At 38.1% G+C, this 14,861-nt stretch overlaps 1 protein-coding gene across 1 annotated transcript; it reads left to right on the top strand.

The window, feature by feature from the left end:
• The first annotated feature begins 648 nt into the window (after positions 1 to 648).
• Positions 649 to 9,318, top strand: LOC139127162 (visual pigment-like receptor peropsin). Its single transcript, XM_070693081.1, has 4 exons — positions 649 to 751; positions 1,641 to 1,820; positions 5,084 to 5,463; positions 7,726 to 9,318. The coding sequence occupies exons 1-4, from the start codon at positions 652 to 654 to the stop codon at positions 8,035 to 8,037; spliced, it is 972 nt and encodes a 323-aa protein (XP_070549182.1). The 5' UTR covers positions 649 to 651; the 3' UTR covers positions 8,038 to 9,318.
• Positions 9,319 to 14,861: the final 5,543 nt, after the last annotated feature.

Here is a 14,861-nt window from a genome sequence, read left to right as displayed (position 1 = left end):
TCAAAGTTTACCTTTTGAAAACCATTTCCAGTGGCGTTAACTCCTGATATATCATCGGTATCATACCGTTTGTATTGCAGGATAGATATTGTTTTTATACAAATCAGTTAATGGATTATAACGTACTTTACCTGCTTGCCATTTGTCATGTCACGTGACACTGTTTTAAGAATTGAACAAGAACGCCAGAAACCAGCTTTTTGTGAACAGTGGTACTAATGATGAAACCGAGATCAACACCGCCACCATCAGCACATCACTAATGATCAGTACCATCAACACATCACTAATGATCAGTACCATCAACACATCACTAATGATCAGTACCATCAGCACATCACTAATGATTAGTACCATCAACACATCACTAATGATCAGTACCATCAGCACATCACTAATGATCAGTACCATCAACACAACTACAACTATCATCACTATACTCCTCCTCCTCCCACTCCTCCTCCTCCTCCTCCTCCTCCTCATCATCATCGTCATCATCATCGCCCTCATAAACTCATTGCCTTCATAGACTGTAGGAGTCCTGGGTAGAATTGCTCAACTTAATCCGCTACAATAGGAAGAATACCGATATGACTTTCTGTCAATTATTTTACTTCCAATTTCTATTAATCTCTTTCAGCCATACTAGCAATGCTCGGTAACAGCTTTGTAATCGAAATGTTCCGAAGACACCGAGAACTACTGTCACCTACAACAACACTGCTAATCAGCCTTGCCGTGGCAGACCTCGGTAAGATCATACCATAAATCAACTATTCCTTCATCTCACATAACCTCGGAAGTCGTTGTAAAGAGACTTTCCTTTACGACTCTTTACTTCAAATAACCTCGTATAAATATCTCCGTGGTTATTGTCGATAAAATTCGACTCAGTTGCTAGGCAACTAGTGATAGAACACACAATTACGTTGACAACGAGTTCAAAGTATAATCTTTTGCTTGCCTTTGTCTTACCGCCAAGCTAGATGTCTGTCTGTGAGTTTATCTGAGTTTATCCATAAACCTGTCTATCATTGTCTGAGTCAGAAATTATCTGTAAGCATTCACATATATCTGTATGGGAGACAAAATAAAGCTTGAAAGAAAGTGATGGAACAAGTAACATTTAATACATGTATCAAGTGAAAGGTCCGAATTCTGATATAAAATCTTGACAACTCTGGGAATTTAAAGAGGGTGAAAATTTGTCACGGAAATAAAGCGAGACATAAAATAACTACATGTTTGAACTCATTCTAGCCGCTGGGGATACTTACACTAAAATCCAATTTACTTGTGACATCAGTAAAACCCTCTTCAGATCCTATAAATTGCAGAAAAGAAACTTTTAAACCGAATCAATTTTATTCCTGAAACGATAATCTGAAGTTATGCTTGTTCTGGTTTCCCTGGCAACTAAATCTCATCTGAAACACACGATTGACATTTATACGTTAAATTGCGTTTCATGCTAATTGATTTTGTTTAATTTCGATAAATAAAATTGAATGTTCACTTTTATGAGGAGATTTTCCTGTAAACTGAAACTAACTGGATTAAATTGACAGTTTAACCAATACTGAATACAGCTGCTAATGGATCTTCTGGAAGTAAGTCTTTTTATTCACTTTTCCCTTCAGGAATGGCTGTCTTTGCCATGCCCTTTCCAAGTTTATCCAGTTTCGCCGATGGGTGGTTGTTCGAAGATGCCGGTTGTCAGTTCCATGGATTTGTCGGGATATTCTTTGGCTTGGCAAGTATTGGAAATCTGGCTGTCATCAGCGTCGATCGTTACCTCGTTATCTGCAGACGAGATCTTCGTAAGTGGCCACTTTCTGTCAATTGCGTTTTATCTTTTACCGCAGAGCTCAAAAGAAGCGTTGTCAATGGTATCACGTGACCCTTACATAGCTGACAAGGCTGTTGAAAGAGTCTAAGTATGACGTCATTGATGAGCTGAACACTCTTGTATGGTTACTTCTAAAATCTTAAACGTGCAGAAACCATGGTTTTCAAAGGATACTTGTCATGACAAAGAAAGCGCGCGAAAGCCGGCATCTCCGGTTAAGTCGTTACCATCAAACGGCTCACGATATGTTGCTTAGGATATGTAAAACTGCTTGACTTTTGATTGATGATGAAATAACCAACTGCCAGAAAACAGAGAATTAATAAGGAGTAGGCCCCCCCCCCAAAAGCAAACAAGCATATTTTTCGTGCAGATAAATGAAAATCAGAATCACAATATCTGCTCGACCACTGTGTCAGGGATTACTGTACCGATACATATTAGCTGAAATATTGAGCTAAGAGGATTAGCCATGCAGGCAATGAAATGAACATTGGACAACGGTACAACTGACATGGGTTGTTAGGGATCGAGTTACCGGTCCCTGAGAAACACGGCGCCGTTGCTCAGGGGAATCAGATAACGCTTTGAGAGACGGTACTTTTACAGAATACTTACTGAAGTTAAAAATAATCTTATTTCAAGAGACTTGGTATATTTGAAAAGAGAGAAGGGATTAGGACATTGGTTTTAATCGCAGAGACTGAAATTGAATTGTAGCTTGGTAATCTCCTTATAAGGAATTCACATCGAACGAACGTGCATGTCATTGAGTGTTGTCTAGGACAGCATATCTCAACGACTCATTTATTGGGTCAATAGAGCAGAACCTTTTCCTATGGGGGATTCGTCAAACCATTTTACAGTAATAACAGACAGTGACAAGTGATGTGTTTGTTCAGCGTATGATTGGCATGTTTGGAATTTGCTTGAGGTTCGAAGACGTGACACACTTGCACAGGGTTTGTGCAGGGTTAAATAAATAAAATAGATATAGAAGATGTTTACTTGTCCTTTCCGAGCAGAACGTTACTTTTTAATCCAAAAGACGAAAAAAATCAGTTTTATTCTAAAAACACTAATTGTAGAATAATAGAAATCTTCAGGAATGAAACAATGTCACTACTTTAGGATACGATCTGTAGTTTTACAGCAACGGTAACATGCCAACCAACTGAAACTACCGTAGCAAAAGTTGATTTATATGCTTAATTGTTCTCTCAGGAATTCATCATTGGTCTTTTTTCCAAACATGCATCATGTCACACAGTTGTACTTATTAAAATGCTTTTCTGATTAGTATTAAACTTCTGAAAATAATGTATGGCCAAGTGTTAATTCGCAAATAATGCCGTGCTGTGTAACACCAGAATATGGCTGTCAATGTACGGCTTTATTTAAAATATGAACAATTCAGCGAAATTCAACAAGACCTTTATAATCAACTGACCCTTCTCTATGTATTGATCGAAAGGCAACTGACACTCTTTATGTACTGATCAACACTGCAATAAAATTTGTCATGTAGGAAGCTATTATGTATTAAAGACCGAGTAGATTGCTGTATGTAAAAACGGCACTTAAACTTTGTTGTTGTCAGATGCATGTTTTAATGTGACTCCCATGTCACCGCGGAGTGTGAAAATATTATCACTGACTAGCACATAGCTTTCATTACTGAATAGCCGTACCGAATCTAAAACCACTGAAGTGTGATATTGGGTGAAATGTTCTGAAAGAAAGATGGCTAGAGACGCTGATACCAAGGCTGTAAGGTGTGAGATAGTGAGTTAGTTTGAGTGTTATTTAATAACTACTTTTATCGGTAACTTATCGAAGACTATAAATTACTGCTACTTCAAAGTCAATCATTTCATCCTACCCTTCACATTGACGTTGAAACCATTATACTCAGTAGTGCGTGTAATTGTTGGAAATAGACTGCGTTGGTGTTATCTTTCCATTGTTATTCTTAATTAAGCTGTGCATTCTCCGACTTAAGTAAGATCTTCTGTCATTAGACGAGAAACGCAATCGATCAGTGATCTCTAAAGTCCGTTCAATCATGAAGGTAGCACACAGATGATTCAATATACGTGAAACATTTCTATCAAACACGCCGACTATTTTCAGCCGTCGTTTAATATGAATCTCTGAGTAGTTCACTTTTACAATATTGCTGCTGCTTTTGCCTATCTCTGTATTTTACCTTTATCTCTGCGACGAATCATTTCGTCACATTTTCTTCAATGTTTACGCAGAAATAAACGTTATGAACTGCAAGTCGAACAGGCATAGTTGTAAACCAATTTCTATCCCAGTGACGTCACTCGACTCAGAATTCTGTGTCTGTGTGCCCTTGGCTGTTCGAACTGAAAGCACAAATTCTACATTTTCAACTTAGAAATGGGATCAACAGTCTAAATTGTTTAGCTAAATATCGATGCTATAACTGAATGCTCTACACAGTGATGGGTCAAAAGTAGGGTTCAGAAGTCATGTTTGAATTAAAACATACTTCTGTCGAAAGTTTATCGGTCAAAAATTCAACGAAGATAAAAGAAGGTGTTAAAACCGCGGTAGATATGTGTATATCCTCCCATGGCAGTGCCCCAATAAGGTATTTTGAATAAGTCTACAAATATACTCTCGCTCCTTTAACTCAAACTCTATAGCTGTAATTGTCCCGCCACAAACATAATGTGAATATTTTGTGAATGTAGGCCCTATATCTTGCGAATGACATTCGTCAAGAACGATATCTTGTTTTTTAAATGTATGTTGAACCATAGGGTAATAGCTCTATAGTGTAACTACCAGTATGCATTTATTGTTGTGAAATGTATACGCCGGCCAGTATATCATATCGCCACGGAGTTCCCCATGGATGAATGTGATCGATGAGTGTTAATGGAAGATCAAGCATCCTGATGATGCGTTTATAATTTCCGCTCAATCCTATTTAACGTTTCGTTAAATCTGCCCTAGGAAAATGAGAAGGAATGATATTGTTTTAACACATCTCTAATCCCATGCGAACTTTTCAGATTTGCAAGAAAGAACGATACGTTCGACTTTTATACGGTTACTTTTTTCTTCTCACAAACATAAACTCCAGTATAATTTCAGGGAATGAGTCAAATATGCACTCACACGCACGCTACAAGAGTATCTTTTAAAGACTTAACGACCATAGATGTAAAAAATGTTTTCTTCTTTGTACTTTGTTTACAGTATGGTCGTATCGTCAATATGGCGGACTGATAGCTGTCGCGTGGTTCAACGCTCTCTTTTGGGCCCTCGTTCCCATATTCGGCTGGAGTTCGTATTCTCTCGACCCGAACGGCACAGCGTGTACAATTAACTGGATGGACAATGATGGCGGATATATATCATTCGTGTGTTGTGTTTTTGTAGTGTGTTTTGTCGTGCCAATCGGCGTGATGTGTTTTGATTACTACGCTGTCTACAGGAAGATGAGGAAAGCTGGCTACTCACACAACACCTCTGGGATTTCAAATATTGCTGCTGCGAACGAGGATGACGCGGGAGACTTGAAAGATGGCAATGCTTACCCTGTATTTGATTGGTCAGAAGCAAAATACGTCACAAGGGTGAGTGAAAAAATGTTGGACTCTGATGGGACTTCAACACATTTCACAAGGTGTTTGGTACTAAATCACTTTCGACATGTGCACTGAACCTAAACAAAACAGTTGTAGAATTATGACATTGAAGTAGTATGCGCCTCATCATGAAAGACTTAAACTTTTGTTCAAGCTTTCCTCAAGCAATTTTAAATTTTTAAGCTATTCTCTTTAAAAATCAAGAATAAAAATTGGGGTTCACTGTGCAAATTTTGGTACTAGAGAAACAAAGTACTCATCATTTACCGATATTTGAAATACAAAATGGTCGTCATACCTGTGTTATCCGTATAGGGAAATTGAAATACCCGATTTTGAGAGTTCGAATAACTTTCCCCATGGTGCTTTCTACCCCAGATTATTTTGTACACATTGGTGTTGAGATTTGGATATTGACCATCGCTACTATAATAATCATCATTATAGCCATGTACTATGCTTGGCAAAATCGAATAAAGTCTAACTATTGAATTTACTAATTTTATAATGAAAATTATTTTTTTCTCAACCCGGTGTGTGCAGATAAGCCACTGCAACCTCTCATGTTCACTTGAAAAACAACCCCCCCCCAAAAAAAAAGACAAACAAAAACTTAAAGTAAAAAAAAATGGACAATGTGTAACACACGACAGAAAATGTAAAATGTATCATCTGTAGAATCCCATGTACACAATGTAAGGTTCTGAAGAGTTGTGTTATCACCGACATCATGGTTGATGTCAGAATCATGGTCATGATAATGGTTGATGTCAGAATTACTAAGTACCATTGCTTGCAAGCATTTCTGATTTGTTTTGTTTTACATCATGTCGGTAGCTTGATCTTGTGAGGTACAAAGTCGCATTACAAACCATGAAAAAATCGCATTCAGTCCGCATTATTTTTTGGAAGAGACCTGGAATGTGAACTAAACCTATTACTTGTTTCGGCATTTAATAGTCAGTAAATTGATTAAATTCTGGATTCACTGTCAGATAGTTTGAAATTAAGAAGCGATTAGTGACGATTAGTGATAATTAATTGGAGCAGCTGCCCAAGTACCTTCATCTAATCCATTAAGCCACCTAGCTATGCTGTAAATCAATTTTTAACACATAAAATGTTGTGAAATTGCTAATGTATTCAGCTCAATGGTTTGAATGTCCTGTGGCAATAATTCAAAGAATGTACAAGTATTACATTGAGTCAAAGAGTTACTTCAATTGTTATTTCTTCCGATTTGATACAGAATTCATTCTGGTGTAACAAAAATAAATTTAAAAATTCAGACCATAAAATATTGAATACAATATTTAAATTGCAAGAAATGAATCGCGACAAGTCTTGACCCGAACTAATGACATGTCTATCGAACAATTCTGAAAAGTGTCGTTTTGGCACTTTTTTATTGACACTTTTTGATTTATATAAAAAAATTATGATAGATTCACACTTTCTAAAATATCTTTCGACAGTTCACACGTGTTAAGTCCTGCAACGTAAGAAATCAAACCTGGTTTTGCTCAAATCACTTATTTTGGAACGTTTGCACCAACGTCCAGCTGCCGACTATACAGAGATCGTATCTCCGAGTTCATAAAAAATGGGAGACAAAATTTGGCAACCTGAAAAACAAGAAAGGAAAATTTGAACTGCGATAGAAAAATATAGACTTCTTGGAACGTTGAAAAATTATAAACGTAAAGTTTGTTGTCGATATTCATTTAAAGGGATATAGTCGTCGGAACTGCGTCTGTGCGAGTTTCTTGTTTACAAACAATGTATTTCGTGCACGATATCAAGATGCACCTGATCATCATAGGTGCAACATTTAAATTATACGATGATAGATTATGGCAGACATGTTTTAACTGTCATCAATCACCATTGTGCCTTGGATACATTGTTGCCATGGGTCGTATGGGTCCCATACGACCTTTGAGCGCAGTTCCGACGACTGTATCCCTTTAAGAGTTTGCATAATGCATGCGTTTAAGACAGGTTAGTACCGGCATTCTCCGTTTATAATAAACAATACGATTTCATTAAGATGAAACCGACTCACGTCACGGAGTTTCGTTTTGAGGGGAGCTGGGGTTTATTGACAAATGTACAAAAGAATTATGTATCTATTGCGTCAGTGTTATGATTGATTACTCCTTGGAGCCTGGTACAAACTTTTCAGGACTAGTGCTGTCTTATCAGCCCACTGTTGCATAACGATATTTTGATTTTATTTGTTTATTGCAGATGTGCATAGCGTTGGTCATAATTTTCTTCATATCCTGGTCTCCATACGCTACCATATTTCTCTGGGCGGCGTTTGGCGATCCAACCAACGTTCCAATCAAACTAAACGGCGTCGCTGAAGCATTCTCCAAGGCGTCGGCGTTTCTCAACCCTGCCGTCTACGTCATCATGAACCCCCGTTACCATGGCTACATCAAGAAGATGCTGGGATGTAAAACAACGAACCAACAAACATCTGCCAGCCTGAATAGCGATCGCGTTCGAAGACGAGTCGAGTTATTTTCGAACAAGCAACAAACTCTGGAAGTCTGATATGACAAAAGAAAACATCGGGTCTCCTTTACGGAAGCATACTACATAGGAGCCCTGAAATCCAAAATTTCTACACTCTGCAATAAAAGGAGACTGATTATAAGAAGAATGTCACATTGAAACAAGTTAATATAAAACCATCAATTTCAACATTGGTTTATTTGTTGTATAGCCAGTTGTATGCAAAGATCTGTAGAGATATGAACTCTATCGATTGTCACTAGAATGGGGAAAAAGCCGTATAAGATGAGACTTGAAAACACTTCAAACGTTTGAAAATGTTTACATTCTACTACAATCTAAGAATCTAAATATTTCATGCAGATGAACGGTTATATTCGTAAGGCAACAGAATATCTATATGGTTTAATTATCCATAAAAGAATGGAATGCACATATCAAAAATTGAATTCTAAACAGACTTGGAAGTTGTGATTCCTATGAATTGTAAGATGTACGAATCCACGCTTCAAGAGTTTTTATATCAGCACGACACGGCACCATGTATATAAGAAACAAAAAGTTGGCAAGTCCAGCTAGCTTAGTAGAATTCTATAGGCTTGCTCGTCCCAATTTACAGTCTTGTTTATTCTGTGTTAATCTTTGATGCCATATTGGCCCTAATATTTCAGATAAAATCCTTGTTTCAAAAATATGAGTTTGCTAGGTTAAGCGTGAGCCAACTCAACACTGCACCAACCTAACTCAACTTTTAATATATGTGTACACAATTTAGTATTTAGAAATTACTGTGAAACTGACATTGTTCTCAGCATTTTCATGCGAAAACTAAAAAGATTGGTGTTAGTGCATTTGAAATATTGTTTCTTTTGTAAAATGCAGTACTTTTATTCCTTGAATTCTTTTGTACACTTTGATAGTGAACGGCAGGTCACTCTTTCTTCAAAAGTATTTGTGTATTTAATTTCAATGTATATAAATATATTTTAATTTCCTGGAATACATCGACACTGCGTAGAGGCTGAAAAAATGGCAATCCTGATGGACATGGGTTAATAGAGTTCATGAAATGTGACCATCAGCTTATATCGTATTTTGTTTTCAATTTATAGAATGTTGTTAATAACGTCAGAGTAAAGGCATCTGTGGCTGTACATTATCATTACATATTTTTCGTCATATTAAAAGACAGAACCATGCATGAATTTTCATAATTTGATTAGACACCAGTGTTAACCCTTTCATACCCATTTATGAGTAAACAGGTCTACTCTCACAATTTAAAATAACGAAGCTGGACTATACCATTTGTGTTGCATGGGTAGCACAACAACTTGGTTATAGCTGTATAGTGGTTTGCAAAGTGAAATACATTAGCCATTGACTCAGTAAATACACTGCAAATCTTCTGGCTTGAAATATAACCACTTGGTTTGTATGTGGCTTGCGGGTGAACCAGTTAAATATTTCGGTTTGCCCGCAATGCACTAAGATTTTTTGGTTTGCAGTCACGCCACCACAAAGAGTATGAATGGCATGTATTCATACCAATACATGGGTGGCTTATTATCAAGCCCGTCATGGCATAAATTTAAGCCGAATGGCTTCTTTTTAAGCCTTTCATAGTCTAATCTCATTGGTTTAAATTTGATCCACTGGCATCGTTGGTTTGCTTATATACCGACGAAGTCATTGGCTCATCTTTAAACCTACCACAAGTGGCAACTTTGTGAGCATGGTTAAGTTTAAACCACTCCATGCACTTGAAATTAATCGGCCTGTTTTCAAGCCATTGTCACGACAGTCACTGGTTAATATCTAAACCAGAATCGTACATCACGTCACTACATTGATAACAGCGAGGACAGTGCGCATCAATGCCTGCATTCAGTGCGACAGATTGATTAGCTTTAATTTTGTCGTACTGTACAATTTTGGGATGTTTTCAATTGAACATAAGATATGAACTTGCTTCAAGTATGCGGGTACATAAATATCAAAACAATAATTTGAAGGAATTAATTGACAATACTGAAATAGTGTTGATCGCAAATGACGTCATTTTTCTTTCATAACATGCAAAAATAAATGTTGGGCCTATAGGTCGGATTGTCTGCATTTCCCGCGAGAACAACGAAAGTAAAAACCACAATAATTTATGGCTCATGACGTGCCAAAAATATGCAAGCCAGATCACAGGGTACACGGGCTTGTTGTTTGTTTGTGTTTGTTTGTTTGTGTGTGTGTGTGTTTGTTTGTTTATTTGTTATTTTTAATAAAATAACAGCGAAAAGCTGTTTTGTTAATATTTGTCAATAAAGAGCAGTTTATTTGTTTATTTGTTTGTTTATTTATTTATTTATTTGTTTGCTTGTTTGTTGATACGTATTTCCGATGGTTAGGGTTAGGGTTAGGCTTAAGTTAGGGTTAGGGTTAGGGTTAGGGTTAGGCTTATTCACTCCCTCTATATATGGAGACAAGGGGAGCAAGTGGGATTCCAACATCTGTATTTTCAAGTCAAGAAAAACACACCAAATAAATGCCGGACAATTGAAATATTGGGTTTGTGGCAGCATCATGTCCTGTACTTACCACACCTATCCTTTAATTCGATGGAAAGGGCAAAAATCGGCGATATTTAGCATCTTTCTCCTTTGATTCGTACAGTTTGTACGGCAAAACGTAAGTGTCACACTTTGGCGGGTTAGTACGTCAGAGAAATTCAAATCTGACCAATCAGATAGCTTGTTAGACTCACAGCAGTATACGCGAACGCCAGTTCTCAGGCGACTATACCACAGCAAGATGCAGTCGTGCCTGTGACTAATACGTGTTCGCAGATATCGAGAATGCAACAAAAAAGTCGTTGATTCACTGTTCATGACAACGGATCATACTTTAACCATTAAAAGATGTAAAAACAATGGGAAACTCGAGTTCCCTTGACAGCAACGTAAGGAAAATGACACGTTTTTCCAGTACTTTCTTGATTCTTTGACCCTGCTCACCCCGTCGCCTAAATAGAATAGTCTCACACACGTCTGCCATGGTTTATTTTCATTGACGGCCACGATGTCTGTTTTTATGTGAACATGCAGTTGCTTTTGTTTGAAGCAATTAATTATCCTTTCATTTGTGAAGCTTTTTTTCCTGGTGACTATTACAATCACTGCTATGTTGTTGTTTTCACAAGATGTATACGGTTTGATACAGGAATATTGAGTTGCCTTTCCGTGTAGGCAATATGCATGCCATGCCAGTTCACATACACTCAGATCAGCAGCATACATGTACATGACGTCTTTGTTTCAAGTTTGGGTTTTTTTCGACGCTGAAATTTTACCAAAATGTCACTTCTGTATTCAGAGATTGTGTAATCAATACCTTTGGATAAAGTTGATTTGGAAAGCGATAGACACATCCAGAGGAGTTGAAAAAATCGTGCATAAAATTTGCATATTAAAGTTAAGCGACCGTGGTGGCGTGGCAGAAAAAATGGGATACTCGAGCCCCTCCATTTTTTACCACCGTTCACTGTTCAGTGTGTTGCCGAACCGGGGGCTTATAGTATACTCGGACGAGTACAGTATTGTTCATAGTTGGAAGGTTACTGCCCGTAGTTTACTTTCGATAGCTAGAAAACTATTAGAATTGAACCAATACCAAGAACAGCTTTACCAGCCGCGGAAATTCAACCGTGGCGTGGCGACGGTCGGTCTCTCTGTATTTGTTTACTTCCGGGTTTACGCTCGTGTTTTTGTCCATCTAGGCTCGTATATCTCACGAACTGATTGGAAATGAGTGCGTTTCGCACAGATGTATAGTTGAAGTACTCTAGTGGAACCTTCTTCTCATAAGACCAAAGTGAATGTTGCGGCATACAAAGTTGTCGACGATTCGTAAAGGGAAAACGAACATGGCAAAATGCGCCAAAGTAAAATCATCCTGGTTCGAGCCCCATAACGGTAACGTCTCCAGTTCGGGCCAAGGCAGGGCTAACAAGCTATCTGATTGGTCCGATTTGAATTTCACTGACGTACTAACCCGCCAAAGTGTGACACCTACGTTTTGCCGTACAAACTGTACGAATCAAAGGAGAAAGATGCTAAATATCGCCGATTTTTGCCCTTTCCATCGAATTAAAGGATAGGTGTGGTAAGTACAGGACATGATGCTGCCACAAACCCAATATTTCAATTGTCCGGCATTTATTTGGTGTGTTTTTCTTGACTTGAAAATACAGATGTTGGAATCCCACTTGCTCCCCTTGTCTCCATATATAGTGGGAGTGAATAAGCCTAACCCTAACTCTAACCCTAACTTAAGCCTAACCCTAACCCTAACCCTAACCCTAACTTAAGCCTAACCCTAACCCTAACCATCGGAAATACGTATCAACAAACAAACAAATAAATAAATAAACAAACAAATAAACAAATAAACTGCTCTTTATTGACAAATATTAACAAAACAGCTTTTCGCTGTTATTTTATTAAAAATAACAAATAAACAAACACAAACATACATACACACAAACAAACAAACAAACAAACACAAATAAACAACAAGCCTGTGTACCCGTGGCCAGATCACCGCTGATGATAATTTAGAGCGTATACATGTGTCCACGCGTGACGTGTTTCAATAAAGTCAACGGTCACGGTCATTACGTAACCTTTGACCCACGGTTCACCCTTTGTAACATTACGCTTTAACATAGTTCAATTTTACACAATGATTCCCCGAGTCAGTGTGAACTTCGTTATAGATATTATATCACCGTGACATATGTAAGAATTATTGTACTTGCTGATTGATCGTACTCTTAAAGTGACCGCTGGCTAGTGGAATCCTCACCCCTTCACTTCAAAGGGAGTGGCATGTGAATTCCTCTGTCTGCGCGCCAAGCCACAGCCGAGATGCAGTGCAGCCGAGACAGTACTCTACGCAGTCTACGATCGTCCAACCTTTCCGAAGTCCTTTCCGAACTACGGCAGTCCCCGTCAGTTTACCTCCAAAATTTCCCATATAACAGTCGACAGCAATGGCTTCCATCACCGACGAAATATGACTTTGGAAGAACATGTTATGTACAGCGAAACTACATGTATTTGTGTTCATTCGTTCAACCACGGTTCTACCTCCATGGTTCAACCATGCATCGAGTCACTCGATGGAGCACAGTCCCGCTAGATCTGTGCATGGAGGTAGAAAGAAAGAACCGACGTCTTTGGAATTTGAGGCAAGTAAGCTTTATTCCGTGTTATATTAGTAGTAAAGTAAACGTGGACAACTGGGACAAAATAAGAATTTTACACCCATTTTATTCATTTATCTACATGAAGCGAAGGAAAAATTAACCATCCATGTAACTAAAGTATAACCCTGACCTATATACGAACTCACGCACGCGCAGCAGTGCATTGTCCTGAACTAAGCGGGGAAATTCCTGCTGAGTCATTCACATTCCAAATGGAACTTGCGCAATACAGTAGCTATGACTCACCCCCACTGAGCAAAACAGAACGACATTCTATTCTCTCTCTCATTTGTTAGATAGATTCTGACTGAGCCGTACCGGAGCTCTTACAAAGACCCGTATCGGAACAGTTCCTAAGGTGCGGGTCTCGTTTCTGGATGTGAATTTTATCTGCTGGCTGGTCCATTTTCACTATGTTGGAGTCGTCGGAACGAGCGGAACCATAGGGATGTTGCGCAATACCCCTATCAGAAAACTGTTGTGCAATACCCCTATCGGTACGTTTTCAGGCAGGAACTTTCCAGTAGGGAATTTCGCAATACCGCTTTCGCAATACCGGGCTTCGAATGTTGCTTAGCAACTTGTGATGTCATGTTCAATGTCTGTCATTCTACAGTTTTCAGAAAAATTTTCTGAACGACTCTAGTTAACTTGTTCACCTGATAGATAAAATTTTAGTAATTTCCTCTGAACTTAAAATGTGACGGAAGACCATTACTTCAAATAATATGAGACGTTTCAGATGAATGGTACTGATATCTAAAGTGTTCACTCTTTTATCTCTACGTACAAATGTAGTCCTAAGTCGTTCTCTATTCTATTCCCACCAACAAAACATTCAATACTCATTTCCCCTCCCCGATCTTTATCAATACTTATGATAATATCACAAGTTGTTCTGTATCTGTTTTCATAGCATAATATCCAACCAAATCGTCAAATTCATCTCCAGTAGCTAACTTTACACATCTAATGAGAACTGTACCATGTTGAAGTATTTTCATATTATCAGTCATCTGTTGATTTACAGTCTGTAAAGTTAATTCAGCTGCCTCATCACTGACACTTTTAAGACCAAGTTTCTTTAAAGTTGTGTCCCAAAATAATCTAACTGGAACTCCGCTAGCTGTATACGAGCAATAATTCTCCCCCTCGTTTATCCACCTTCTTAGTGTATTATCTGCCTTCATTATTGTATTAAGAGGACTAATTTTAAGATGAATTGGTATACCAAGAAGTGCAATGTATGGATTTGTAGGAGTAAGCCAACTACGAAAATCTAACAATTTATATTTGTTTACATTGCTATCAAAATAAATCACATTCGGAGTTCCTGGTGGTTCAGCAACACCTCCTGCAATTTCACTATCCAATATATCTAAGATGTTACGCGGCACATTATAAGGCATGAATTTCTGACTAGCCGAATCCCATGTCAGAGCAAAAGGAGTAGAATCATTCGAAGCCTTTGTGGCGTCAATTACAGTTTTCATCAATGTCTTTAAGTTCGGAAAATTCTACAGCATGCTCGTGGGAGGGTGGCACCGCGGCATTGGCTAAAACGAAATATTTTTCGCGGTCTTTATAACGAAGGACGTAATCC

This window comes from Ptychodera flava, unplaced genomic scaffold, assembly GCF_041260155.1.
Source record: "Ptychodera flava strain L36383 unplaced genomic scaffold, AS_Pfla_20210202 Scaffold_29__1_contigs__length_4469600_pilon, whole genome shotgun sequence".
NCBI classification, from domain to species: domain Eukaryota; kingdom Metazoa; phylum Hemichordata; class Enteropneusta; family Ptychoderidae; genus Ptychodera; species Ptychodera flava.
This window is presented reverse-complemented; position numbering and strand designations above follow the sequence as displayed.